The sequence below is a fragment of the Cantharellus anzutake genome, assembly GCF_015039405.1.
Source record: "Cantharellus anzutake strain C23 chromosome Unknown EI90scaffold_11, whole genome shotgun sequence".
NCBI classification, from domain to species: domain Eukaryota; kingdom Fungi; phylum Basidiomycota; class Agaricomycetes; order Cantharellales; family Hydnaceae; genus Cantharellus; species Cantharellus anzutake.
The window spans coordinates 1,531,657-1,558,087 of record NW_024066961.1 but is presented as its reverse complement, the minus strand read 5'-3'; the positions used below and the strand labels follow the sequence as shown (position 1 = coordinate 1,558,087).

The 26,431-nt window shown below is 48.6% G+C and overlaps 7 protein-coding genes across 7 annotated transcripts; 4 read left to right on the top strand and 3 right to left on the bottom strand.

The window, feature by feature from the left end:
- Nucleotides 1-645: 645 nt before the first annotated feature.
- EI90DRAFT_3046582 (uncharacterized protein) lies at nucleotides 646-2,736 on the bottom strand. The gene is made up of 4 exons (XM_039059481.1): nucleotides 2,345-2,736; nucleotides 1,603-2,290; nucleotides 1,005-1,544; nucleotides 646-897 (listed from the first exon to the last, which is right to left on the bottom strand). The coding sequence occupies exons 1-3, from the start codon at nucleotides 2,635-2,637 to the stop codon at nucleotides 1,005-1,007; spliced, it is 1,521 nt and encodes a 506-aa protein (XP_038919449.1). The 5' UTR covers nucleotides 2,638-2,736; the 3' UTR covers nucleotides 646-897.
- A 2,114-nt stretch (nucleotides 2,737-4,850) lies between these two features.
- Nucleotides 4,851-7,883, top strand: EI90DRAFT_3046573 (Sec1-like protein). Its single transcript, XM_039059480.1, has 13 exons — nucleotides 4,851-5,052; nucleotides 5,110-5,190; nucleotides 5,252-5,363; nucleotides 5,413-5,621; nucleotides 5,677-5,781; nucleotides 5,841-6,027; nucleotides 6,102-6,325; nucleotides 6,379-6,469; nucleotides 6,521-6,595; nucleotides 6,663-6,829; nucleotides 6,888-7,326; nucleotides 7,382-7,489; nucleotides 7,552-7,883. Exons 1-13 carry the CDS (start codon nucleotides 4,900-4,902, stop codon nucleotides 7,650-7,652), a joined length of 2,052 nt encoding a protein of 683 aa, XP_038919448.1. The 5' UTR covers nucleotides 4,851-4,899; the 3' UTR covers nucleotides 7,653-7,883.
- EI90DRAFT_3046569 (uncharacterized protein) lies at nucleotides 7,562-12,969 on the bottom strand. Its single transcript, XM_039059479.1, has 22 exons — nucleotides 12,853-12,969; nucleotides 12,755-12,790; nucleotides 12,564-12,694; nucleotides 12,424-12,505; nucleotides 12,335-12,371; nucleotides 12,148-12,271; nucleotides 11,381-12,074; nucleotides 10,768-11,309; nucleotides 10,340-10,712; nucleotides 10,121-10,274; nucleotides 9,987-10,063; nucleotides 9,923-9,934; nucleotides 9,789-9,872; nucleotides 9,585-9,725; nucleotides 9,428-9,528; nucleotides 9,292-9,371; nucleotides 8,569-9,235; nucleotides 8,296-8,507; nucleotides 8,220-8,227; nucleotides 8,127-8,150; nucleotides 7,941-8,073; nucleotides 7,562-7,882 (listed from the first exon to the last, which is right to left on the bottom strand). The coding sequence occupies exons 1-22, from the start codon at nucleotides 12,925-12,927 to the stop codon at nucleotides 7,800-7,802; spliced, it is 3,870 nt and encodes a 1,289-aa protein (XP_038919447.1). The 5' UTR covers nucleotides 12,928-12,969; the 3' UTR covers nucleotides 7,562-7,799.
- A 1,280-nt stretch (nucleotides 12,970-14,249) lies between these two features.
- Nucleotides 14,250-16,970, top strand: EI90DRAFT_3046566 (uncharacterized protein). Its single transcript, XM_039059478.1, has 11 exons — nucleotides 14,250-14,952; nucleotides 15,016-15,047; nucleotides 15,100-15,121; nucleotides 15,177-15,196; nucleotides 15,264-15,481; nucleotides 15,539-15,600; nucleotides 15,674-15,751; nucleotides 15,812-15,903; nucleotides 15,996-16,184; nucleotides 16,284-16,561; nucleotides 16,626-16,970. Exons 1-11 carry the CDS (start codon nucleotides 14,658-14,660, stop codon nucleotides 16,789-16,791), a joined length of 1,452 nt encoding a protein of 483 aa, XP_038919446.1. The 5' UTR covers nucleotides 14,250-14,657; the 3' UTR covers nucleotides 16,792-16,970.
- A 226-nt stretch (nucleotides 16,971-17,196) lies between these two features.
- On the bottom strand, nucleotides 17,197-18,641 carry EI90DRAFT_3119881 (uncharacterized protein; the record flags this gene model as incomplete). The annotated part of the gene is made up of 7 exons (XM_039063258.1): nucleotides 17,197-17,471; nucleotides 17,504-17,513; nucleotides 17,571-17,708; nucleotides 17,800-17,985; nucleotides 18,040-18,143; nucleotides 18,278-18,560; nucleotides 18,633-18,641. 7 exons carry the CDS (start codon nucleotides 18,639-18,641, stop codon nucleotides 17,197-17,199), a joined length of 1,005 nt encoding a protein of 334 aa, XP_038919445.1.
- A 704-nt stretch (nucleotides 18,642-19,345) lies between these two features.
- Nucleotides 19,346-23,130, top strand: EI90DRAFT_3046546 (uncharacterized protein). The gene is made up of 5 exons (XM_039059477.1): nucleotides 19,346-19,392; nucleotides 19,449-19,596; nucleotides 19,654-21,249; nucleotides 21,308-22,693; nucleotides 22,787-23,130. The coding sequence occupies exons 2-5, from the start codon at nucleotides 19,495-19,497 to the stop codon at nucleotides 22,967-22,969; spliced, it is 3,267 nt and encodes a 1,088-aa protein (XP_038919444.1). The 5' UTR covers nucleotides 19,346-19,392; nucleotides 19,449-19,494; the 3' UTR covers nucleotides 22,970-23,130.
- A 67-nt stretch (nucleotides 23,131-23,197) lies between these two features.
- Nucleotides 23,198-24,059, top strand: EI90DRAFT_3046542 (uncharacterized protein; the record flags this gene model as incomplete). The annotated part of the gene is made up of 4 exons (XM_039059476.1): nucleotides 23,198-23,303; nucleotides 23,430-23,732; nucleotides 23,776-23,943; nucleotides 23,979-24,059. Coding segments are annotated over 3 exons (543 nt in total), but the record flags the coding sequence as incomplete, so codon positions are not given.
- Nucleotides 24,060-26,431: the final 2,372 nt, after the last annotated feature.

The window sequence follows — 26,431 nt, the reverse complement described above, 5'->3', positions numbered from 1 at the left end:
ACCGCCGCCTCATCATCACATATCCCCCCTTTTCCTTCGCATTTTCAATAGCCCAGCTGTACCATAAACTCGACTACGTAGTATCTACTAATGGGGATAAATCCTTGTCGTTGTCGGGCGTAGCCGCAGAGTTAGCTCATAACGATTATTGGGCCCGGCTACTCACGATGAAAAGTTAAACGCCGCGATGATGATGCGTACTGAGTTTACGGTCCGCGTCTCTGTATGCTGAGATAAACCAAGTACTCTTGTTAAGCTCGTGTCGTTCTGCATAGCTTCTTTCCCAGCATCAGTTGTGTCGCGATCGGTGACCAGTGGCCGCTGCGGGCCGGCCTTTTCCGACCCAGCGCATCATTCCGATTTGATTTGATCGGCTGCCTCTCTTCAAGCCAACTCTAACCTACAGCATGTCACCACGTATGTCAGTGTCAGTGATGGATCGTTGGCCGCGTCCTTCCCGGCGTAATGTTGCGCCTTCCGCTTCAATGCCCTATTTCGGATGTGGTCAATCCAAGCAGATCTTCATCCCTGCGTCCCTGGCTTCGACGTGATCCGTAGCGTCAAGATTGGCACCTCCTCACTCGCTTGATGTATGGGGATGAATCACCGGGAGCACGCCCCTTGTTCAAGTGGAGAAATGAATCCGAAGTCCTGGAATACTAATATTTCGATGAAGCAAACCACTGAGCAGGTACAAAACAACGTAAAAATGGATACAGTATTCATGGATTTCCATACTACAAAAGGGTATAAGGAGAGGACGATAAAAGACAATGGAATGGTCCGAGGTATAGTAAAATACGACAGTCAAGAGAAACGAGCGTGTTGCATGCGCATTAAGTGGAAGGTCTAATGAAATAGCCAATAAAGAATGGGTAATGAGGTAACGTGGAGACCACCTTGTCGAACTATGCTTGAGAGTGATGATTCCGGTGGATTGAGACTGAATGAGCAAGTCTTCTGGTCTTGAGTTGGAGTCAGCTGGCTCTCGAATTATTCTATTCTCAGTCATCTTGGTCAGTGGAGATGGCAGAAGCCCTGAGATCGGGTGATGGAATACCCAGTGGCAACATAGGCAACGCCACCGTTGGCATCCTCAGGGTATGCTTGATCCGCCGCTGATGGAAATAGAGATCGTTCGGTGACACAACTTCGATGTCTTCGACACGAACGGACAGTTTGCCACGGCGTTTGTCCTCAGTATGGCGCCCTGGCGAAGCGGAAGATGTTCGCACGAGATAGGATATGCTGTGCTCCCGAATCTCATGTGGTTGTGCAACTCTGAGAAAACAAACTGATCTTATTCCTGGCGCGTGCTGTGCAATTTCCTTGATGGTGTCAAGCTCGGCTGATTGAACAAGCTGTAGGATTTCGGTGCGCTTACGAAGCAGAGCTTCATTGAATAGTGCTGGTAGAGATTTCGAGGGCGTAACTTTCCAAAGAGACCTAAGGCGAAGGCAGGTGTGCTGTTCAGGGGAAAGTACGGATGATGGTAGTGATAGGCGTTTTAAGTTGGGAAGGTATGCGGTAGCCCGTATCAGGACCTAGAAAGGGAAGGAAAGTAAGTCATAGTGCGGGGCAAATTAACGAAATCCCACGAACATTTGCAGGCAGCGGGGGACTCGAACAAAAGAGAGTGACACTCCCAAACCAGCGAGGCTGAAGCTCTAGTACTTCCAGGTTCGGAAGAATTCGACCAAGAGCAACTAGCAAGTCACAGCTGGTTTTGGCGGGGTCATCCTCAAAGTCCTTGTCATCTTCCTCTCCTTCAGATTCAACGTCACTGTCATCATCATAATTCACGGCGCCCCGGGGGAGAGACAAAGTGACAGGGTCATATGAAAGCTCTTTGAGTTGAGGCACACAGGTCAATGCTTTCACAAGCTGCTCGTTGACGCCCATGCCGAAACCAGCGGGCATGCTAAGTTTGAGTCTCTCCAGACGAGGGGCGAGTCGTAAGAGGCACTCCATGTCCTGGAAGCCATCGACTTCGAGACCGCGCAGTGAAAGCAGGTCAAATGGCTCAACATGCCGAAGTGCATCAGCTATAGCCCTGCCTACAGGGAGACCAGCGTCAAGGACTGACGAGTGGCGTCTCGGAAAAGCGTGAGTCCCTAGGGCGTGGGCGACGCGCATGCGAAGGGTATGTATGCGTGATGTGCGCGAGAGGATAGAAATCAAGCAGAGGAAAGGACAAAGGGGATCCGATGGGGCTGGGTCATTGTAGTAAGACAAGGCGAAGTGTTCGAAGGCTTTCACAAAATCCACGTCCATAACAATGATTAGTTCCCTAAAAAAAACCAGAATGAGCGAGGCCCTTGCTGCCAAAGGGGTGTGAACGAACCGTATGAGTTCCAAAGGATCGGTGGCATCTGGCATAACCGCCTTGAGCCTGTCCAGACGCACCTTGGACGTGATCGGAACGCTTCGGAAAAGGACTGGTCGTGCAATAGCACGAAGGCCCTTTGACACTGATGAAAATGCAGCAATGTCGCTGGAATTTGTGACATAACCAAGGGTAGGATGTCGATCTGGAATGTAGCTCGAAATTTCTGTGAGGAGCTCAGGGGGAAGGCTGAGGAGCGACATTGGGGAAAAATAGGACGTGTAAGACCCTCTAAACGAGGAGATAGTCATGATGGAGAGCTACTAAGAGCGGTTGGAGGAGGGGGCGAAGGGGTTTCCGACGGGCATCGTTGCAGCGAGGAGTTGAGGTTTTATTATCATACAAAACGGATGCAAACTGACAATAACTGAACTGTCCCGAATCTTGGGTCCAACATATTGATAATTGTTCAGAGATCAAGAAAATTGTCAAGCCTCTCAACACGGGTATCAGTTTCCCCCTTTGGAGGAGGCACCGCTCATAGGAGTGACAGTACTGCTCATGACTTCACGTACCATGACCAGCAGTACACAAATCGGCAGAGGTTGAGCAACGATTACTTAATCGGTTCAAGTTGAAAATTCATTGAAGGGCAGAAATTAAAATATACATATTAGGACTAGAAAGCTCCCTAGGAGAGCAGCACTAGTATGTACAATCCCATAAAATTGTACCTTGGGTGCCGCGGCTGCCCTACTGAATTTGGCACATTTCGAGCGTTCTCCTTGTCACCCTCTTTCTACTTGCCTCACAACGGATCCGCGACACTCTGTACTGACCCGAATTTCTGCCTCTGTTGGCGCATGGGTATTTATGATAATCAATCACTATCAACGTTGAATGCGAACAACATTTCATATAACGGTCTGCGTTGTTGTGTCTCGGACCGCAGCAGCACACAACCATCGAACCGGAATGGAAAGAATGCATTGCATGGGAGAACGCTTTGCAATGTGCACCATACGCCACCACAACCGAACGCATGATCCCGGCTCACGCATGGATTCCTCACGATGCCATTCTCTTTACAAATTTCCTATATATCACTATCAGCACAACTGCCGCAGCAATGACCTGCCCCGGTGTGTCAACACGGAAAGTGATTGTTTGTCACGCTTAAGAGGAGAAATGTTAACATCCCACGGCATGCGAACAGCTCATTGGCGCAAATTCTGTGGTTAAAACAAAATGCAGTGAACACATCAGCTTGGGAGGCCTCATGAGGAAGGGATCGCATCCCACCGTTTCGAATAAGAACGACCATTCCACATCCTTGACTATTTCCGGCACAGTCGGCAATCGGCACTCCCTCACCGAACCGTGAATCTTGATTTACTGTTAGGGACGATAGGCAATCGTGCTTTATGAACCCCTTGTCTCGTAAAGGGCTCAGGACGGAGCTAAACGTACACAGTCCCTGGAGAGAATCGTTTGAGCCGATTCAATCAGAAGAAGTTGCGCTCGTGGAGGGTTTGTATTCATTCGCCTTTGCATGAACAAAATGGAACCCTCCGAATGGAGGTGAGAAAACTATTTGGCAAATTTGTAATGGAAATTCTGGGTTCAAGAAATCCTAATTCTGAATCAACGGCCATGCCTTGAGGCTTATTTCAAAGCAGATCGACCAATGAGCTCACCGCTGACACCGGAGCTTGTGAATCGCGTTGGAGGTGTGTTAGCAGATACAAAGGGGGTGGGAATCATGGGTGATCACCTCAACGTGGAGAAAGAAGCAGAAGAATTCCGCCCAAGTCTACCTCTCCCTTTTTTCACGTACGATTGCGTGACTACAGAAGGAAAATTCGGTGCATTTTATTAGCTGAAGGTCCGGCCCCAACTCTATGCCATATAACAAATGTAAAGGGTAGGGGTTAGGTCTGTACCCCTGGGGATATGTCAAGATACTGCGGGGGAACACGTGCGCTTCTCGGGGTGAGACTCGCCGGAGCAGGATCAACGATTGCGGGGGTATATGGGGGTTGGTTGATGCTTCCGGTCTGGAAAATGGCTTGGAATGCCGCAACTGCATGCACAGATGGCAACTTCAAGGTTGCCGGGTGAATCCAGCGCAACTATCAAGATCCGTGCCCAGGGACTCGGAGCGAAGACTGCGAAGAGTATTACGGATGACTAATTTGAACCGAGTACTTGGAAACTGCCCCAACTGTGCGAAGAAGTGAACTTCTTTTAAGGCAACCCTGAGACCTAGGCACACCCCAGCAGGGTAACGCGACGGGATTGGATGGTTTCTGCAACTCAAATCCAAGCAGCATCACCCATAGGATCGATCCGCTGACCAACGGGCACGGCGATCTACTTTTGATGTCGCCTGGACATCTACCTAATATTACGAAGTCATAGAGGCTGGAGTCCTGCCTAGCTGGACACGCTTATGGGGGAATGACACAAACGGTGTGTTCATGTGCCTGGATGCGGCGTGATTTGATCGGCACCTCCCGTCTATTCGGCCATCTAAGCGCCGTCAAACCATTCAGCGCTTGTCCAGAGTTTTGATGGCTACACCTGCCACTGCCACTCACTCCCATGAGCATCCAGAAGCCGGAAAAAAGTCTAAGCTGGAAAATGAGGCACTGGGTCAAGGCATCTTGGACCTCAGTATGCTGAAGACGCTTGCACAGCGAGCCCTGGTTGACGCTCTGAATGCTGTGAGGTCCTGTTTCTTACATTTATCATCTAGATTTCTGCTGATAGCTGCTCGCTAGGTGAATGGTGCGAAAACACTCGTACTCGATCCCTCGCTTGCTGGGCCCCTCAGCCTCGTCACGGAGGTGTCACTTCTCAAGGTCAACACTATTATCTTGCCACTTGCTATATTTCCATGTCACATGAAGATTTATCATACAGCATCATGGAGTTGATAAAATGTTCTGGCTAGAGCCAGGGCCTCTCAATGCCTCCACTGCAAATGTCGTGTACCTGTGTCGCCCCGAAATTAAATGGATGAAGATGATAGCAGGTAGTGGAACTTGCGTAGCCGTTCTTCGACTCCTGAATAAACCTACTAGATCAAATAAAGCAATCAAACGCTTCTTCCACCTCTCACTCATACAACATTGTCCTTGTTCCTCGTCGAACTGTTCTCTGCGACCGTATTCTCGAAGAGGAAGGCGTTCTCGGCGAAGTCAACATTAGTTCGTACAAACTGGAATTCATCCCACTCGAGGATGACTTGATCAGCCTGGAGCTGGACCGTGTGTGGAGAGAGATTTACTTGGTGCGTCTCCCTCTCGACCTGGTCGACTGATTCCGTCAGGTTGACGTTCTGCAAGGATGGCGACGAGTCGTCCATTTTTTATGCTTCACAGTCTCTGATGACGATACAGCAAGCGTACGGCCTATTTCCTCGGATATTAGGGAAAGGCGATGGTGCAAAGGTATGCAATCTTAAATTGGTTTGCTGTCCGTTGTTGATTGGGGCCTCCGTATCGGGTAGAAACTGGTTGAACTTCTTGTTCGCTCAAAGCCAGCGCCTTCGTCCCGCACACCTGCGACCTTGACGAATGTGTCGGAGGCGATAGATTCACTCATCATTATAGACAGAAATGTCGACCTCATAACTCCCCTGCTAACGCAGCTCACCTACGAGGGACTCATTGACGAGTTCTTCAGCATCCAAAATTGTGGGTAACCTTTCTTATTCCCCCGTCTTCGTGCGCTTCCTGACACATGGCTCACTCGCAAACAATCACTGCAGCGCACGTCAAAGTCGATGCCGCTCTCCTTGCGGCACAACAACCTGCTACCGCGTCCCCAGGCCCTTCAACCGCTCCGTCACTGCCTGGCGCATCTGCTCAGGCCAAGAAGAAGCATCACTTGAAGTCTTCAGATCTACTCTTCGCTCAACTGAGGGACTCAAATTTCGCGATTGTTGGTGGGAAGCTTAGCAAGGAAGCCAGGAAGCTTGACACAGAGTACAAGGTATCTAAAGCAATCATAGGAGCAAACCAGTAAAACTAAATGTTTTTTTGCAGAACCGGCATAATGCACAGACCGTAACTCAACTGCGGGAATTTGTTAACAAGCTCGGGGGTCTTCAAAGTGAACATCAAGCCTTGAGACTTCGTCAGTGAAACCTTTTAGAGGCTCACGTCCACTAACGCCGTTGTTAGCTAGATACTGGGCTTTCAGAGGAGATCGCTGCTCGAACCAAGCATGAACACTTCAACAAGAGCTTGGAAATACAGCAGAGTGCGGCAACTTCACACGTTACCTTTGGGCTTTTCTCTAACGTCATGATGCTTTTGGATGGATACAGACCTTCTGCAACGCTACGATACGTCGGCGCAAGTTTCAGCTATCGAAGGCCTCGTGTCTGAGCAAGCACCCATGCATATCGTCACGAGATTGCTTTGCCTGGCGAATTTGACTATTGGAGGCATCAAGGTGAAGATACTGGAAAACCTGAAACGAGAAATTCTTCAGGTCAGTGTCTTTCACCTGCATCGTTGCTTCTGATGACCACATCTCATGCTGTCTCAAGACATATGGATACAGCTACCTTCCTATGTTCCTCTCTCTAACCGCCACAGGCTTAATCTCCCCAATTCCAGCCCCGAAAACTGCCCCAGCTCCGTTACTCTACAACAACATAAGAAAGGCTCTCCGACTGCTTTCCGATACAGATGAATCATCTCCGACGGACATATCCTTCGTCTACTCTGGATATGCACCTCTCAGCGTTCGCCTGGTCCAATGTGTCGCCCACAAGACTGGTGTGCTCTCTTCTCCCGACGGGAATACTCCCGCCCGCGAAGGTGAAGGCGCAGCGACGGAAACTCCCGTAATTCCTTTCGCGCAGCCCATCAACGGCTGGAAAGGGTTTGAAGATGCGGTTAAATCTATACCAGGAGCGACAGTTGATAGATTTCAACACGGCGCAACACCGAGTAACGAAGTAGATACTCAGACTACTTCCTTCAGTACGAGCGGCAACCCATCTTCACTGCAATGTTTTGGGGCTTATCGAATTCATAGGTTCCGTACCAGCCTCTGGGAGACAGACAACAACAATGGTTTTCTTCCTAGGAGGCTGCACATTCACGGAAATTGCTGCTTTGCGATGGCTCAATACTCAGATGAAAGGTACGATCAAATGAAGTTTTTTCTTTTTCGGTATTTGAGGCCCGTTCATCATTCCTTGACAGGGAGAAGGATTGTGATTGGAACGACGGGCATCATTAATGGATCCAAACTATTGGAAAGCCTCATTGATGGACCTCTGGGGAACTTCGCGCCAGCGACTTAGAGGGAGTTATTTTACGGTAGTTACAGCGATCATCAGATTCTTGTGCTCCATTGGTGGATGTTATTGTTATGAAACAGCGGTGATGTGGGTTGTGATATAAAGCGTTAGTGCGGCGTCGACAAATGCAAGTTTTAAGGCGGCCGGTCATCAGATCGACTCGAATTTTGAGTTTGAAGCCACAGGTGGGTATCGACAGTATTTATCGGATATAAATGTTACTGTCCATGTCCCTTAAGTATCGAGTCAGTATATGGTATAGTTACGAAGAATGGGGATCAACTGAATCACCTTCCAATGCAGAAAATATCGAGTACTCATAAGTCATGACCCCAGAAACGGTATGTGTTTCCAAGATCCGATGCGTGCCTTTGTGGCTTTCTAACGAAGCCCGCTGGTATGTGAACGTGAATGGTGGTTCTCCCTGCTAGGACATCAATAATTTCTCTTTGTGTCGAAGGTGTGGGTGGAGCTTACAATAAGGGTAAAGACTATCTCAGCCTATGGGAAAAAAAAGAAGTTAGTTAGAATGCGGAGCAGGCCAACACTCTAACAAGGCACAACGCGCACCTGTTCGCCTAGTAAACGCGGACGGATCAGCCAACAGGCACCTTTAGTCGCGGCGAAAAAAAATTGCGTTACACACCTTCCCGAAGATCTTCTATGACGTTTTTCCCCTGGCTCACACGGGCAGATGGCAGCGGCCTGATATTCATGTGAAGATCGGACACGGAACTCTGACAAGAAGCTTGTTGGTGAGCGATGCTGACGATTTCGAACATGCCAGGCTTCTCTGCTACTCTGCTGAACTTTGGAATTTTCGAGGTTGCGGAGATGAGTTTTCCATCGAACCTGTAACTGCAAAGCACGTTCAGTGATGTCTGTGCATAGGAAATGAGAGATCGTTTAAGTCATTTACTCAATTTTCCACGGAGCGTTGCCCTCAAGCTGGAACTGTAGGACGTCTCCAACACAGAAGTCCTCCCTCCTTTCAAAAGGAAGGATGGCGGCTGTTTCTGCAACGTCGATTCTGAAGGATTGAGGCCCTAACTCCACTGTCGATGGGGGGCACTGAGACGAATCTTCAAATGATTCGATAGTGATGATGTGGGGTCCCACTGTCTTGAACGTGTAGTTGGGAAGTTCAAGTTTCCACTCGTGCGACGAGACTTCCACACTCTCTGTCACGACGGAGCTTGTTGCCAAGTCCTTTATTGCCAAATCTAGCTTGAATGGGGGTTGTCCGTGAAGAATGACGATTCCATCGCTACCGTGAGTCGCTTTAGGTATGAATTTGTCGTTCAGGCAGACAGATCCTGTGCCGGACGACTTGAAGTGGGCCGAAGGCCGGGCCAGAACGTCCTGTGCTAATACCAGACCACTCAAGCGACGTAATTCTGGTGACGACACCAAGGGGTAGGCTGAGTCTCCCACTTTGGCGATATGGTACTCATGGTGCCCAGTTTCACTCGTCTTGAGTTGAAGATTGCTTGTATTTTGAATGCTGTTGAAGGTGATACGATCCTGCATACGTCGTTCTCGAGATTGGCCGGCATATTCATAAATGACCTGGAACGGGGGGCGTCCTATAGGCTATTTTAAGCGCTTCGGTGGAAAAGGGACGGTCAGTACACCTAAATACCTTGCAGTTGGATGTCTACGAAATCCTCGTTCCCTTCACAAACAGGTGGTCGGACGATAATTCCTTCAAGGCTCAATTTCCTGAAACGACAATGAAACTCTCTCCCCCCGTTGAAAGACTGACCAAGTATACCTACCCGGCATCTTCTCCAAACACCGCAAATGGGCGTTGAATAGTTTTCACGAGATACGTTGACTGTTCTTGGATGACTCGGCCGGGGCAATGCGAATCCTTCACCTGTTTGACACCTCTTAGACAGCAGATATATAGAACAGGCTTTGAGTTGCACGTACGTTGGTCAAAGTGTACAGCCCAGGCTGCTTGACATCAAGATTGGCGTTCGCCGACCGAATGCGGGCCACTCGACCGGTGGGGCCTCTCGACCCAGCATCTGCTTCCGCCGGATCGGTTATTTGATAGGAGACATCCCATGGCTGTACAAATAGGAGCTATGTAAGGCCCGAAAGGTCTTATAGATAGGGTTAGTTTCCACTTACCCCATCTCCTGTCAAGCGAAGGGGCAAATGGGCTGTTTCCGTATCCAAGATCAGCGCCTCTCGAGTGCTGTCCGTAGAATAGAACTAGCGGATCGACATCAGAAGGCGGTTTAGCAAGCCAATAATGGTAATACCTTGATGGTCGGCTATTTAGAGAGGTGTTATTGCCTTTGCCTTTGAATATATAGGGACAAATACCTTGACGCGCTTCACGAATACGGAGATACCCGTAGTGTCTAATGCTCTACGACAACCATTGGCATCCGTAACGCTGACTATGATGGGTATAAATATAGCTTAAAAATGTGATTGAACTGAAAAGAAACACTCACCCAAATCAATTTCCATTGTGCCTCCAGTTTCTCGGAATTCAGGCAATATGGGTACTTCCACGGTCTCTCGAGTCTCGTTGAGAGATCTGAAACTTCGAAGTTCAGAACCTTTAGGTCCGACCAGCTGTAAGTCTACCACAAACGGCGGTGTGCCCTACAATCATTATTATCAGGTTAAGGATATGGGTCGTCCTCCCAAAAAAGAACTGTTCGGCGTACACTCAGATCCAGGGAAACTTCAACAAAGTCCCCTTCGCAATTACTCGTATGGATGCGAGAATCTGCAGGCTTCGTCATACCGCCGCCGCCGACGCCCCGAACAAAGTTTGCAGAAGCCAACGGATGAACATGTCGAGTGGTAGACGGAGTGCCAGCGATCGGAACTCTTTGGTAATTCCTATCCGAGATATGGATGAAGGTGTAGGTATAGCTACCACTCCTTTCCGGTTTCAACACGATCTCGCCCCGGGCGCTATTGAAGGTCTTGACCAGAGTCTTTGGTGGGTTTTTATCGTGTTTTTCTGTGTATACCAATACGAATGGTGGGGTTCCGTGCAGCAACGCTGTGGCTGAAACGCCAGTATCGCTTGAACTAAGGAAAATGGGTCAGCCAAGCTTTTATAGGTTCGGTTCAAAAAACGCATTACCACTCTTGTATGCCTTGGAATGTAATCTCAGCTGTCGGCTTGGGTTGTTCGATAACTCTGCAAGTTTCCGGACTCAAGATATCACCAGGACACGTTTTCCCCTGGACTTTGATGATCGTATATTCACCAGGTTCAGTGACCCCAATCGTCAACGTCTTCTTGCCTGACTGTGACGCGAATTCCTTCGTCCAGCCTTTCCTACCCTTATTAGAATCGACAGGTTGGAACGAAATCGTCACAGTCCAAGGTCCGTCAGCAGGATCCAGGTTGTTGAAGGCGATCGTAATAGTGCCTTCCTTTCCCTGGAGTAGGTCAACCGTCCTATCGGGGCCAGTCCCACAACCCCGGAAACTGACTGAACTGCGGCCTAGTACGGTGATGGACTTTTGAACGTCTGATTCGTGGGATGTGGCGAATGGAAGATCGACGACGTTTCCAACACCATCTGTGACCGTTTCTAGCGTGTAGACATGTAATCCTTGCACGTTTAGAGGGAGGTCTAATGGTATTTTCACCTCTTGTGCTAAAGGAAGACCTCGACTCTACTTGTAATTCGGTTAAAAAAAAAGCGCTGTTGAAAACTCGATAAAAAGCAAAACTAAGCTATATATACCTCAGAACCCCCTTCAATGCCTTCCACGGTGAAATGTTCCTTCTTCCCACCAATGACGCGATGCCACTGAAGCGTTAATGGCGTAGTGCCACGTACGTCGATGAACACCTGCTTCGTACCACCTGTACACTGCAAGGGTGCTAGATCCCCCGTCTTGAATACGGCGGAAGGACATTCGACTACCGCTGTATCTATTTTCCCAGAATACCGTCGGATACGGACATCTGCATAGGTGTTGTCTAAAATACGTTCAAGCCTGACAGTGCCTGGTCGGGTAATACGCAAGTATCTCATTGTTTGAGTTTTTTCAAGTTTCTTCCTTGCGAGAAGAGTAGCATAGGATGAGGATGATATCATCATCTTGAGCTGGGATTGTGGAGTTCGGACTCGCGAAGCAAGAGCCCCATCACCTTCATCCAACTCGTCGTCGTCGTCCTCATCATCCTCATCGGACTCGGCAGATCCCAATAATCGATCTTGCTCGGCAAAGTACGCGGCCGCTATGCTCTGCATCTTGTTCAGTTCTCGAGACGTCACATTGATGTAGTCTCTCGGCCCTTTGTCACCAAGGGGAGCGATTGAGTACTGGAGCAGTGAGAGCGACTTTGAGTTGTTGAGGAGGATGGGGATTAAGACTCCAACACTTGGATTGGCGAGACAGAAAGGCAAGGAATCCGGGTTGAATATAGCCGCACTAATAAGAAGAAGAAGAAGAAAAAAAATCAATGTATATAAAGATAATCAATCACTTTGGACCTGAGACGTACCCAATTGGGGTTATGCGTACGGTATGCTGTCCAAGAAGGTGGGCGCCGTAATCAATCACATCTTGGATCTTGACTCGTCTTTGGGATATTGTAAGTTCATCATATTCGAAGAGTCCCATTATGGCTAAGCCAAGTAAACCATGTCGTGTTGAGCGATGGCCATGACCAATGAAAACCCAGAACGTACCCCGAATAGGGGAAGGTAGAAACTTTCCCAGAAAGATCTATGAAGGGGTAACCATCGGGAGCGCATAAACAAAGGGAGGTAATACATACGACATAGTTTCCGAACAGGACATAATTAAACCCAGTTAACAATGTTATTTGGGCGATACGAGCGCGTTGATCGAATTGAAGTCTTGTGAATGCACGTTGAAAGGGTCTGAATTTTTAACACTGAATGAATCTGGGCACACCTCGGTATGCGTAGATACGGAAGAAACCACAACAGGATGGCGTCAAGGAACGTCCATTTGAGGAACAACAGAGATGCACTTGGTCCGTCATGTTCTACAAGGGAAGCAGTAAACTCCCCAAACTTGATCGCCTAGGAAATAAACGACAAATGAGGTCGTATGCTGAGTACAATAAAACGCGGTGGCCATACTTGGGAAGCGGCGAGTAACCCCAGGACGAGTATGCGCTACAAAGAAAGAAGGCTAAGTTGAGCGAAAATGATTGGGTGCATGATGGAATGTGACGCACTTGGGTAGGGATGTCAAGATATTTCTCCCCAAATAATGCCCCAGGAGGAGGTGGAGGTGGAGGATGGCCCGCCATACAGATGCAACCAATAATGAATTTGGCCAAGATCCAGGTTCATTTGACTAACACGTGCCCGTGCCAGTCGGTATGTGCCGCAACATTTGGCACGGTATGACGTTGAGGGGGCCCCTCGGCTTCCGCAAGCTATAGGCAACCATCGTAATCCCATATCCGTCCGGTGTTTTTTCATTAATTACTCTCGTGTGGATACAGTTGCAAGTCGGACCGCAGCCGATGATGAGGGGAACGATTCGAAGCATTCATTTGTCATTTGAGCGGTACCTTTCATGGGGATTGGTGCACTCGGAACCTGTATTGACACGCGCGATCGTACGTGCGATTCCGCGGATGATCCAGGCGGCCGTTGAAAGTGTTGAATTAGGGTCACTCACTCCAAGCACCCGCCAAAGCACTCGGCTCAAAGCCCGTTCGCCACACCACACCCTTTGCCAACTTACCACACGACTTTCCTCATAGCTTATATACGATGTGTCTTACTCTACAGGCCCCTCGTCCAGCTAATCGACGAGTCGCCGTAGATTACACAGAAAGAGGGTTAATGGCAGAATAGTGAGGAGTTAGATGTATCTATGAAGCCGATGGTGAATGAATTTTGACACGATGATCCTCCTGGCATGCTGCTGCATCTCACAGATTGTTACTTATACAGAGCTTCGGATCACTGAGAATGGATAGAGTGGAGCGGCTGGTTAATGCATAGTCCACACGTCAGTGGGAAGCCGAAGGTCTGTGAAGCGTTCCGCGGGATTGGGGGAATTAATCATGATATGGATGGATAAGAGATGATGACAAATCTAGCTTTTCGTATGAAAAATTGCCGCAGCCCCACACCAGGTAAAGTACCAACCAAAATAAATTGGAGCAGGAAGAATAGGAAGAAAAGTTGAATCGAATCGAGTACTGTCTTCAGCAGAAAAAGGTCATGGCGTCCGCATCTATTCGCATAACTAGTCAACTTTTTAAGCACCCGAAAGTCGTGCGTGGCCAACTTTGGGAACGCAAGTTTCCCTTTGCCTTGGGCTTTGGAGCTTAGAGAGTGCCATGACAGCATTTGGCTTGTGGTCACACGCCGCACTTCACGGTGAGTTTAATGCTTGCTGGGTGAGCTTGCTCCATTAGGACGTCAGCATAGGATTCACTGTGCCCGAGGGTGTGGAGGTTCATGAAGAAGGTGTATGTACTATGTTGGATTTGAATTGAATGGCCGAAGTGGTAGGCAGGTGACCAGCGTCTCTTTGTGGGCACCGAAGTCGAGGAAATCATCCGGGCTGAATTAATTAAGTAAGAACCTTGGCGCCTTCTCGAAAAATATCCACAAAAAAAAAACGCACACCGAATTGCAGGCAAGTTGTGTTCTTTTTCTTTAAACACATAATGCGATGCAGATTGTGATGAGGCTGAGCACCGTCAACGATGGGAATGGTTTAAATTACATTGGCATTTTCTCCCGCTCTCCGGATCCAGATTCCAAAGCGCGTGGCCCCGGCCCCTCCAAATCACATCGATCCGCAAATTGGCGAGTTTGGCATTTCTTCCAAGCTTTGCCAATCTCGTTCTCTCAATTTCGTTTTCCTGCAATCAGAAAACTATCCTTCGGGTCCAACTTCCATCTTTTCCAACTCAACAACATGGGCGGATGATGATGGTGCCTGTCCAAACACGTGCGCGCGGCCGGGGTCAATTTCCGCTCAGGCGCAATTTCAAATTAGGTAGCCTTGGAAGGAATGCGTCCGTTGGTGAATCCATCCCTTCTTCCGCTTTTATCCCTCATGTCAAGTGCGAGGAGACACCTCCATGCCGTCGTCGCCGCAGCGATCGTTTGCTGCTTTCTTTTGCTTACCGCAATGCTGAGACTGCCACAAGCCCCATCTTTTGTCGTCCCACGTACTGTCATCGACAACGCGGCTTGCCCAGCAAATGACGCAACGCCTCGGCCCAATCTACGCCAATCGGATGGGGAGCAATCATTATTTAGACAAAATCTGACCGTTTTCTCTCATCCGACGCTCTCCTTCCGTGGTATGTAAGCACGAATACAACCCAAGGTGCATACCCTAACTTGCTCTTTTTTTTTCTTCCCAGACAATCTCTGGTCTGATAAGAATTACATTACGGTATGTCGAGCTGATGGAAGAACTGACACTTCTGCTGACTGACCCTTTACAGACATGGGGCAGCGCTGGATTCAGTAAGTCGTGAAACATTACACAGTCCCGCAATAGCATCGATCTCACTCTTATCAGCTAACGATTTTATGGCCTATGTACGTTCCCGCCCAGTCCTTCCCCCATCCCAAATTGCTCACTCCTCACTCATCTCTCTCTCAACAGATGAATCTAATATACTTGGCGATGATGACCGACCGGATCCCCATTATTCCGCCCCCATCCTTTTCTCATCACGTCGACACTCGAGAGAAACTATACTTCAATCAAGTCTTCAATGTCTCCTCGTTCAGTGCCTCGCTCAAATGGCCCATACTGGACTGGTCGGAAGTGAAGACCCCAGAGTCAGAGCACCCTGATATCATAGGTTGTTGGTCAACATGGTATGGACACCTTCTTCCCTCCCCCTCTTCTCATTACTCACGCTCAAAAAAATTCAGGGAACGAGGTGCACCCGAGAAACAACCAAGATGGAGCAGCGTCACGGAAATCCTGTTCATCGGTGAGTTTACAAACTTGCCGACTTTTTACAACGCCGCGTTTTTTACAACAAAGTCCACACCACAATTGATTAGATCCCTCTTATACGACCACCCCTACTTGGGCTTCGTTCGGACCTCCCGGGTGGCCTCCCCGAATATCTGCTGTATCTAGTGCGTTTACGACGGGGGGCTCCAGGCAATGCGATGACTAAATGGAAGAATGTTGTTCAGGTCTTGCATATCCACAAGGTCGCCAATGGGCGTTAGAGAACGAGAAGCCCGTTCCATCGAGACACGAAAAACATGAACTCCTTCCGGACGAGGTTGGTGCATTTTGAACGTTCAGTGAACGTTTTTTTGTTGTTTTTGTTTTGTTTTGTTTTCTGAGCATCTACTTTTTCTTTTCTCTATACAGCATCTCTTCTGCATGGACTACATTTTCTATGCAGGGTTAGCGTTTCCAAAGGACATGTTTGGTGTCGAGTGGAGCCCTGGATGGCGAAACGTTGCGCGACACGCACATTTCAACGAGCCGTTACTCGAAGCTGGGAGGAGGTACATCCGGAGGTTATTTGGAACGTCGGAAGAGGGTACGACACCACATGTGAGTGTGTGTGAGGAAATACACGGATTATCGTTTTTTTTTTTTTTTTTTTTTTTTTTTTTTTTTTTTTTTTTTTTTCACGTCTCTGCACACAAACAGTTCATTGCCGTTCACATTCGTCGTCAAGACTTTGAATCGTGGTGTGGAGATGGTGCAGCCGACGACTGCCTCGCTCCTCCATCGGCGTACCATGTACGCGTCAAGGAAGTTCAAGAGGAGTTACTGACCAAGAAGGGGATTCACGTTGAACATGTTGTATTTTCGAGTGATGACAAGGACTCGAGTCTGTATTGGAAAGAAGTGGAGTTATTTGGTTGGCGACGTCTTGCTCTTGAAGATGATGACGCCGAAATGGACTTGAGACGAACTTTGGGATCGTAAGTGGCGCTACATCTCCTGTTTCTTTCCTTTCATATAACAACCCCCCACCCCTTTTGTTAGATGGACATCTACCATTATGGACGCCGCGATACAATCACTCGCGATCGGCTTTGTAGGCACGGAGCTATCAACTTTTAGCTTGTTGTCGACGCATCGTGTAGAGGAATGGAATGGTGGAGTGACGCGGGGTGTGAAATGGGGTCAGAAAGGGGCGGATGAACACTAATTTATAATTTATAATTCCTAAAGTCGAACTCAACTCCCCTCGGCCCTCCTTGCCCTTACGCAAATGGGACGGGAATGCTCTTTATCTTTTCCATCTCATTTCATTTTTGGTTATGTAGTATATCAGTGCAGCTTCCACACAGCTGTGTAATTTCATGTGATGGACTTTCCGGAAATTGGAGGATAGGGATTATTTCGCAACTACTTGTTGACTGGGTGTGGGAATGACTGAATCTCCTAAACCCGTCAATAGCAGCAATGATCTACCTAAGAGAAAGACGAATTTCCACTTCTTGCTAGTGTGCTGATGTGCTGACGTTCAATCCAAAAAAAAATAGAAAGAAAGAAAGAAATGTTCTCAGTTCGCGAGTCCACATGCACCGATCAATAAATAAAGGAAAACTCATCAGGCTACCGCAGAGATGTACTGTAACTTCTCTAGAGCTTGGGTTAGCTCTTGGGCTGCATTTGGCTCGGTCATGAGCGAGATCGGTTTGGGTTCTCGAAAGAGAAAATCCCATACATATTCGATGGCACCAGACAGGTGAAGAATCATTGCACAGGCAGCATGCAGGGCGATAAGACGTGAGTCAGGGAGGTGGGGAGGTTCTTCATCTTCACTCTTAGCGTAACGACTCTTTTGATCCCAAATCGTTCTCGCAATCTGTCGCCCTGAAAGTGCTTCACAACACAAGTATTAGTGATGGCGTGACCTTCCTTGTCCTAAATAGCAACAATTTAATCCAAGAAACGAGGGTGAAAAGTGGAAAAAACGAGTACCTTAGCTGGCACCATCCACAGCTGGTGAGGCGTTGCCGACGCTGTGAATGCATTTAAGGGACCGTTCAGACTTTCATCCCCAAGTATCTGTGAGGGGATACCTCCAAACCGCTCGATCAACACTGCTGCCGGGCCAAGCTGAAATAATTGGATCAGAAATTATGAGGCCTCCGGAAAATGGGTGTCATTGCCTTTTCCTGTTGTGCACTGCCCTCTGATAGTGACCTACGACGATATGAGAGACGAATGTAATACCGAGCGTAGGTTTGATTTCCTGCACACGCATGTTGTCTTCAGTCATTTCGACTAGGTCTGACTCTGTGCTGATATCCTCTTCCATCGGAGAACCCTCCCCTTCTGCCGAAGAATCCAAGAGATCAGTGAATATGCAGCGATAGTTGTCGCGACGCAAGATCTGGCGGAGTGCATCGATGAAGGAACAACAACACAAGCAGCAAGACGTGCTCACGAGCTGCTTCAGCTTCGTATCGGGGATTGAGGGCTGCTGGAGCAAAGGAGACCCCCTCTGCTTTGTTTGCTCAAAGGATTGCCTGGATAGTTGGGGCGTGGGACCTTTTGGATTGAAAACGAGAGAGCGTGTCAGAGGCCGCTGAAAACGCTCCACACAAACACGAATTAGCCCAAAAGGCACAAATGGGCAAGCCCAGCTAATTTCTCTGGTCGGCCGTTGCATGCAGTGATCTCACGCGTTAATTCGTCAAATCCTTGCTCGTTAGGAGCCGTAAGCAAACCTCGTCCCAGGACACGTGCAACAACATCCGGACTGAGGCGGTTCATAATGTTCTCCAAGTAATCCTTCTCAAGGTCACGAACCTGGAGACCCCATGCTTCTCGCCCCTCCAGTGAAAGGCACTGCTCATATGCGTCTTTCCGCTGTTCATTGCTGTTCAGATTTTGAGGGATCGTAGTAGGTAGAGGGATTGGAGGCGGAGTTGGAGATAGAAGGATTGGGTTGGGGAGTTTCCTCAACTATGTAAGTTGCAGTTAAACTTCGGGAATTCGGAAAAGACCAGGAGTCTGCACCATTGTCAAACCACTTACTTGCTTCATCCGGATCACAGTGACACGGCAAGGTCATTAGCTGCGGTGGTAATCCTCCCATTCCGCTATCTTCTTGTTACTTGCGGGGTGCATTTTGCGAATATGCAACAGCCCATGTGCGCCTGGCGCTAGCCTTCTTGGAATGTTCGTTCCTGTTGCCGAACTTTGCATCAAATCTCCTGTGGCGAACCTAGAACAGGGCCAAGATAGATGGGTGTAAGCAGCTAGGATCGATTTCTCAGTTGGTTCTGCATTAGAGGATGGAATCTGCCGCAAGACTTTCCATAAGTGCGCAATGGGATGAATTGCGCTTTGCGGCAATTTCATGGTTGTGAACTGCGCAGCCTCTACTCACCCGCTGCGCGTCCGACCTTTCCTCCCCACCCTTCCATCCACCCATTATTGACCATGTCGCTGAAGCAGAGGGTCAATCATCTCCTCGCCGTGGGAGGCGATGTTGCAATTCCGGTTCTCACCGCCATCGATACTGCATCGGGCGTGTTCCCTCCTCTACAGGCCGCTACCGGTGCCACACTCTTCATCCTCACAGAAATCAAAGTTAGTAACAATTTATACCGATCCTGGAAAGGAAGTTGACAATCCGCATTGTGCAGAAGTTCAGGGGAAATAAGGAAGAATGGGAGCGTTTTGGAAAATATATCGGGGACGCCATGGTCAATGTGGTTACAGCCGTCGATTCGTATAATGGATCTAACGAAGAGCCTAAGCCGTGGGTGGAAGGCGTCAAGAAGCCGAGCGAGTAAGTAGATCTGCTCTATGCAGGCCAAACCATCCTATAACGTAGGTACTTTGTAGGGCGCTAGAGCGCATTCGAATTGAAATTGGTCGATTGCGTGGGAAGATGAAGGGGCAATCTGGTATCCGCAACTTCTCTCATATGAAGAACCCCAGTAGGATCGATGATTTAAAGAAAGATTTTAGCGAAGCCTTGGCAATGTTCCAGGTAATTCCGTTTGATCCCCGATAATGTTTCTGTTCTGATCTCATCGAAACCACATAGCTGCAGACAAACTTGACGGTTGGTGCAATGACAAACAACCAAGATCGGTTAACTCGTGGAGTAGAAGATTCCTCAGTTCTGAATGAACTCAAATATCCCATTGTCCCCCATCACGATTCAACGCACCCGTGCCTGAAAGACACTAGGACTGATCTGATCGAGCGTATTATGACGTGGTGTCGTACCACGGAGGATAGCAAGAATCGTGTATTACTGCTAACGGCCGTGGCCGGTGCCGGCAAGACATCTGTCGCGCTCTCGATCGCAGAAGAGTGTAAAAGAGAAAAAATGTCATCAGCAAGCTTCTTTTTCAAAGCAGGCGAGCAGCCGCAGCCGGACCATCTCTTCAGCGGCATGGCTCGATCTCTGGCAACCCACGACGCTGCATACCGAGCCTCCCTCATATCCGCTCTTCAAGAGGATCCAGCCCTCTCAACTGCCTCGTTCCCGACACAATTCGAGAAACTAGTGGCTGAACTTCTCCATCTCAGGACATCCTTGTCTGACCGTCCCATTGTTATTATCATTGATGCGTTAGACGAGTGCGACACAAAGTCATTCCCACATCTTGCCGATATACTTCGGAAGGCAGTCCCAAAACTACCACCTAACATCAAATTCTTTCTCACTTCGAGACAATTTGACCTCGTTGATCGTTTCCTATCACCTAATTACCCTATTGATCGCCTCACCATCGATCTTTCGGACGATGCTAACCTGCATGACTGTTCTATCTACATCCAATCACAACTACACGAACTGAAGGATGTGCATCCTGGTTTGGAAGATGGAATCGGGGAAGAAGATACATTAGTCCAAAGCATACGAGAGCGGGCGGGCGGCTTGTTCATTTGGATCAGCACTGTCTTTGATTACATGAAGGTCAGCGGCAGTGATGCTGCGAAGATGCTGAAGAAACTGCTGGATGAAGATCTCAACCGATCAAAGGCGTCCGCTGAGGAAATGATGGATAAGCTATATGCGAGTATTTTGGAGAAGTGTAACTGGAAGGATGACGATTTTGTGCATGACTATCCGATTGTGATGGGAGCAATTCTAATCGCACAGAAGCCACTATCTGTTGCGGCCTGGGATGCCATTCTGTCACCGCTGCTGGAGTCAGACATCCGATATACATTAGCTCAACTTTCACCTCTCGTCTCAGGAGTAAGAGATCCTGACAAGCCAATTCGTATTCTACACCAATCCTTTCGTGACTTTCTCATGGACCGAGTCGATCCACAATCATCCATACTTGGTCGATTTGGAGTGGATGCGAGGAGGGAGAACAATAGAGTGGCCCTGCGCTGCATCGAAATCTTGAATAAAGATCTTCCCACTATGAAGGATTTAGGGCTGATTGAGGACTTACCCCAAAAAGCTAGGCTGCCCCCCATTCCTCAAGAAGCGCTGTCTGAACATGTCCAATACGCATGTCGGCATTTCATGCATCATCTCAGCCAAACTCAGGAGCCACTGGAGGTGCCCAATGGGCCTATTCACGCATTTCTCAACAAGCAAATATCACGCTGGGTGGAAGTCTGTGTGAGGACAGAAGGGTACATTAGTATATCATTGTTCCCTGAATGGGCCAAGGTACGAATCATCAGAAGCGATCATTTGGGGCTCTTGTTCAATCTCATGTTCCATTCAGTTGAACGTTGATCGGGCGTCCAAAGAAGTCATTCACATGTTGGTCAAAGTGTTTCGCAATGTGAGGAGAAATCTTGCATTCTTTTTAAGATTGCAGGAGGCATATGAGTTGGCAAGTGATTCAGTTGCACTGTGCCGTTGCCTTGTGTCTACGGACTCAGAGTCACACACCCCGGAGCTGGCTCGAGCACTCGGGAATCTAGATGCATCACTCACCAAGCTTGGACAACATTCTGAGGCACTCCCTGTGAATGAAGAAGGTGTTAAACTCTGGCGTGAGCTGGTTGCCATCCATCCAACATCATACACCGCGGATTTGGCTGGAGCGCTCTGGAGTCTTACAGTATCACTCGAAAATGTTGGACGCCATTCCGAAGCGCTCATGGCGATTGAAGAAAGTGTAAAACTCTGGCGTGAGCTTGTTGCCACCCGTCCAACATCATACACCCCAGATTTGGCTCGGGCGCTCCGGAATCTTTTTGTATCACTCAACAAAGTTGGACGCCATTCCGAGGCACTCACAGTGATCGAAGAAAGTGTGCAACTCTCACGTGAGCTAGTTGCCACCCATCCAACATCATACACCCCAGATTTGGCTGCAGCGCTCCGGAATCTTAAAGTATCACTCGACAAAGTTGGACGCCATTCCGACGCGCTCACTGTGATCGAAGAAAGTGTGCAACTCTGGCGCAAGCTAGTTGCCACCCATCCAACATCATACACCCCGGATTTGGCTCAAGCGCTCCAGAATCTTACTGTATCACTCAACAATGTTGGACGTCATTCCGAAGCGCTCACGGTGATTGAAGAAAGTGCACAACTCTGGCGCAAGCTAGTTGCCACCCATCCAACATCATACACCCCGGGTTTGGCTCACACGCTCCAGAATCTTTTTGTATCACTCGACAAAGTTGGACACCATTCCAAGGCGCTCACTGTGATTGAAGAAAGTGTGCAACTCTGGCGCAAGCTGGTTGCCACCCATCCAGCATCATACACCCCGGATTTGGCTGGAGCGCTCTGGAATCTTAAAGTATCACTCGACAAAGTTGGACGCCATTCCGAGGCATTCACTGTGATTGAAGAAAGTGTGCAACTCTGGCGCGAGCTAGTTGCCGCCCATCCAACGTCATACACCCCAGATTTGGCTCGAGCGCTCCGGAATCTTTCTGTATCACTCGACAAAGTTGGACGCCATTCTGAGGCACTCATGGTGATTGAAGAAAGTGTGCAACTCTGGCGCGAGCTAGTTGCTACCCATCCAACATCATACACCCCAGATTTGGCTCGAGCGCTCCGGAATCTTTTTGTATCACTTGACAAAGTTGGTCGCCATTCCGAGGCACTCACAGTGATTGAAGAAAGTGTGCAACTCTGGCGCGAGCTAGTTACCACCCATCCAACATCATACACCCCAGATTTGGCTGGAGCGCTTGGGAATCTAGATGCATCGCTCACCAACCTTGGACGACATTCTGAGGCACTCCTTGTGAATGAAGAAAGCGTGAAGCTCTGGCGCGAGCTAGTTGCCACTCATCCGGCATCATACACCCCAGATTTGGCTCAAGCGCTCGGGAATCTTGTAATATCTCTTAACAATCTCGGACACCGTTCTGAAGCACTCCTCGTAAAGGAAGAACGGCTCAGACTCCTATGCCAGTAGTTGTCATTTATCTGATATCATCCACTTCGGGTTCGACACGATCATTCTACAGCCTCACCAGCTCATGCAAAAGCCACCATGAATGTCAAGGCTCTAACTTTCGTTGAAGATTCTATTGCTATTTGTTGTTCGTGGCGTGTTACTCACCCACCATCATGTGTACGGAATCTTGTACCGCCAGCGTGGCCCTGTCAATCAGACTCGGCGAGCTTGGCATTTCTTCCTTGCGTTCTCTCAATTTCGTTTTCCCTGCATCAGAAACTATCTCCCTCACCTCCGTCCGAGCGCATTTCGAATAAGGAAAGGTGCCTTGAAAGGAAGGCATCTGTTGGTGGATCCTTCCCTTCTTCTACTCTTGTCCCTCATGGCAACTGTGAAGAGACACATACATGCCATCGTCGCTGCAGGGGTTGTTTGCTGCGTTCTTTTGCTTACCGAGACGCTGACACTGCCGCAAGCCTCGTCTTCTGTTGTCACGCTTCTCCCTCAAGATAGTACTGTCATCGACAAGGTGGCTTGCCCAGCAAACGATGTAGCATTCTGCACCAATTTGACAGGGAGGGATCACTATTTAGACAAAATCTACGTCTTTGCATGCGTGTGTAACTTGAATATTGTTATCAAAGACGTGATGTGTCAACTCCAGAGTCGGACTGCAGAGCACGTTAAGCGAGCATCGGTTCAACGACCAAAAGTCCAAACGAGATCACCCTTTCGATCTACTACCATCACATTTTTTTCCGGACTTCATCTGAGAATGGCCGTTTAGAATTCCATAGGTAACGAAAAAGTGAATAAGATTCCAGAGAGTAACAAAATGCATGTTACGTACAACTATGAGAAGGAACAGGAACGTCTCAGTACTCAGCACGGAGAAAGGACACGAGAAGGGAGGAGCCGCTCAGAGGACGGGTCGTTGGGCCGCGCGATCCCAAAATCGTGGGAGGAAAATGAACAACTACTCGCTGACGTCGGTCATTGGTGTTCTATGCAGATTTTGACAGGAAAGGAAGCGAACCGAAGCCTTGGTCGTGTAAGTCCTGACATGATATACTGTAATTCCTGCACCCATTCACTCTGATTCGTGATTGCCATCCAGAGAGCCCATCATTTAGTCTGCCGGGGGCGCCTAGCACAGTTACTAACTTAGTCGTGATTCGGAGTATAATGAATCATTGAGCGAGAGACTGTGTTGCCTGCCAACATCTGCATGTTAGCGGACGAGCACCAGCTAGGAGCTGATGGGAGAACTTTTCCGTGCAACGCAAGTCAATCCCGAGGTGCATGAATACTCCACAATTGCGTCTCGAAGCAATAACCAGCGGTGTAATCAAGAACACAACATATGCGGAGGTATTTTGGGTTATGGTGATTGCGATCGAGCGAAGGTGATTGTAGGTCCTCATCGAGGAGATGAGACATAGGGGGCACCTTCCGGAGCCGGAGGAAACAAATGAGATCTCGGACTTAAGTAATCGATGATACACAGCTGAGCCCGCTTCGTGGGGGATTCTTAAATTAGATGACGATATGGTGGATGGTTGCAGTTTTGCAAAGTGATTCATTTTGAGCTACGATCATAATTCATGATGAGACTAACCAGGATGCCTGACTAGACTCATTGATTCTATTTCCAATGGTTCCAAGTCAAGATGAAACCAGCAATGGGCTTACAACGGGCTGCAGAGAAGTCGATCGTTGTGGCTTGACGGGTTTCGCCGAGCTGGATCCGGATGCCATCACCGGAATCGGGAGCAATGAGGTAATGTGGAATCCCGATGGTGCTACAAACTCTGACAAACATGCTCGCGGGTGCAGTCGCGCATTATTCATCGCTATATTGGGTTGCTGCCTTCGAATCTACCGCAACGCAAATAGAGGCTGGTAACCTACCTAGACGTTGAAACACCACCAAACCAGAAAGATACAACGTCTCATCTTCACCTTGCCAAGTAATATTTTTATGTAAGAAAAAATCTTACTGCTTTCCTTCACCCAACGCTGTCCATCCGCGATCATGACTCGGGTGCATGTGTGTGCCTCACCTTTCTTTTTTTTCTCGGAAGGCCTGATGACAATTCCATTACGACATGCCGGATTGCTGTGATTGACTCTTGCAGAAAGGTGGGCATCGCTAGATCCAGTGAGTTGTGAAACATTTATACCCAATCCCCTGGTGGCGTTACAATATAATCTTACGATCGTTAGCTAACGATTTTACGCCCCTGTGCGCTTTCACATCACCCTCCCACCCAATCGCTGCTCCTCTCTCATATGGCCGCCAAAAGACGAACTTGACACGCTTCGCCGTGATGACCGATCGAATCCCAATTATTCTGTCTCCATCCTTTTCTCATCACGTAGAACTCGAAAGAAGATATACTTCAATCAAGGTATGATGTTACTTCGCTCGGTGCCACCTCGCTGAAATGGCCTATACTGGACTAGTTGGAGGCGAAGCCGCCGGAATGAGAGCACGTCGACGTCATGGGCTGTTGGTCAACATGGTATGGATATCTCTGACTCTTCTAATTACCTGTGCGCACCATCGGGAAACAAGGCACGCCCAAGCAAATGAAGCAGCTTTACGGACGTCCTGTCCACCGGTGAGTTCACTGGGTGTGGATCCGCAACGATTAAATCCCTTTCATACAATCACCTCATTCGAGTCTCCCGGGGTGTTTCCCCGGACACCTATATCTAGTGCATAATCTGGGCTTCGGTAACGCGATGACTAATGTGAATGTTGTTTAGGTCTTACGCATTCACAAGGCGCATTAGAGGACGAGAAGCGCATCGCATGATTCACGTTCGAGGCACTAAAATCATGAACTTTTTACGAGAGGTCGGTCCATTTGGCATTTGAACGAACGTCACAAACTTCGTTTTCTTAGCATCTGCTCCCATAACAGCATCTCATCCGCATGAACTACATTTTCTATGCAGGGTTGGCGTTTATGGAGGTCTTGATTGGAGCCCTGGATGACGAAACGTGGCGCGACATCAACACCTCAACAAGCCGTTACTTGAAGCCGCTGGGAGGTAACTACTCTCTGCCTAGTTCAAATTCGCTGTCGAGACTCCAAGTCATGGTGTGGAGACCGTCCAACCGACGAGTGTCTTGCTCCCCCACGAGCGCGTGCCATAGACGCGTTCAAAGGAGCTGCTGACAAAGAAAGGTGCTCGCGTTGGACATGTGGTATTTTCAGGTGATGAGAGTAGCTCAATTTCGGTGTTGGACAAAAGTGGAGTTATTCGCACTTGCCTTTGATGATACCGAAGTGGACTCGAGACGAGCTTTAGGATCGTAAGCGATTCTACATCTTCCCCATTCTTTCATTTAACCCCCCCTTTTTAGAATGGGCATCTGACATTATGGATGCTGTCATACAAGCACTCGCCGTCGGCTCTGCAGGCACGGACCTCTCAACTTTCAGTCTATTGTCAATCCATCGTGTAGAA

Excerpts from the sequence above, each read along its gene's own strand:
- EI90DRAFT_3046582 (XM_039059481.1), bottom strand. The coding sequence starts at position 2,637 with ATGACTATCTCCTCGTTTAGAGGGTCTTACACGTCCTATTTTTCCCCA. Across the intron at positions 2,291-2,344 it reads GATCCTTTGGAACTCATACG|GGAACTAATCATTGTTATGG; the intron begins GTTCGTTCACAC and ends GGTTTTTTTTAG. Across the intron at positions 1,545-1,602 it reads GTCCCCCGCTGCCTGCAAAT|GTCCTGATACGGGCTACCGC; the intron begins GTTCGTGGGATT and ends TTCCCTTTCTAG.
- EI90DRAFT_3046573 (XM_039059480.1), top strand. The coding sequence starts at position 4,900 with ATGGCTACACCTGCCACTGCCACTCACTCCCATGAGCATCCAGAAGCC. Across the intron at positions 6,470-6,520 it reads ACATCAAGCCTTGAGACTTC|ATACTGGGCTTTCAGAGGAG; the intron begins GTCAGTGAAACC and ends GTTGTTAGCTAG. Across the intron at positions 7,490-7,551 it reads GCTCAATACTCAGATGAAAG|GGAGAAGGATTGTGATTGGA; the intron begins GTACGATCAAAT and ends ATTCCTTGACAG.
- EI90DRAFT_3046569 (XM_039059479.1), bottom strand. The coding sequence starts at position 12,927 with ATGGCGGGCCATCCTCCACCTCCACCTCCTCCTGGGGCATTATTTGGG. Across the intron at positions 9,236-9,291 it reads CGTAGACATCCAACTGCAAG|GACGCCCCCCGTTCCAGGTC; the intron begins GTATTTAGGTGT and ends AATAGCCTATAG. Across the intron at positions 7,883-7,940 it reads GATATTTTCTGCATTGGAAG|GGACATGGACAGTAACATTT; the intron begins GTGATTCAGTTG and ends TCGATACTTAAG.
- EI90DRAFT_3046566 (XM_039059478.1), top strand. The coding sequence starts at position 14,658 with ATGCGTCCGTTGGTGAATCCATCCCTTCTTCCGCTTTTATCCCTCATG. Across the intron at positions 15,048-15,099 it reads CTGATAAGAATTACATTACG|ACATGGGGCAGCGCTGGATT; the intron begins GTATGTCGAGCT and ends GACCCTTTACAG. Across the intron at positions 15,904-15,995 it reads ATGAACTCCTTCCGGACGAG|CATCTCTTCTGCATGGACTA; the intron begins GTTGGTGCATTT and ends TTCTCTATACAG.
- EI90DRAFT_3046546 (XM_039059477.1), top strand. The coding sequence starts at position 19,495 with ATGAAGGGGCAATCTGGTATCCGCAACTTCTCTCATATGAAGAACCCC. Across the intron at positions 19,597-19,653 it reads AAGCCTTGGCAATGTTCCAG|CTGCAGACAAACTTGACGGT; the intron begins GTAATTCCGTTT and ends GAAACCACATAG. Across the intron at positions 22,694-22,786 it reads TGCAACTCTGGCGCGAGCTA|GCACTCCTTGTGAATGAAGA; the intron begins GTTACCACCCAT and ends CGACATTCTGAG.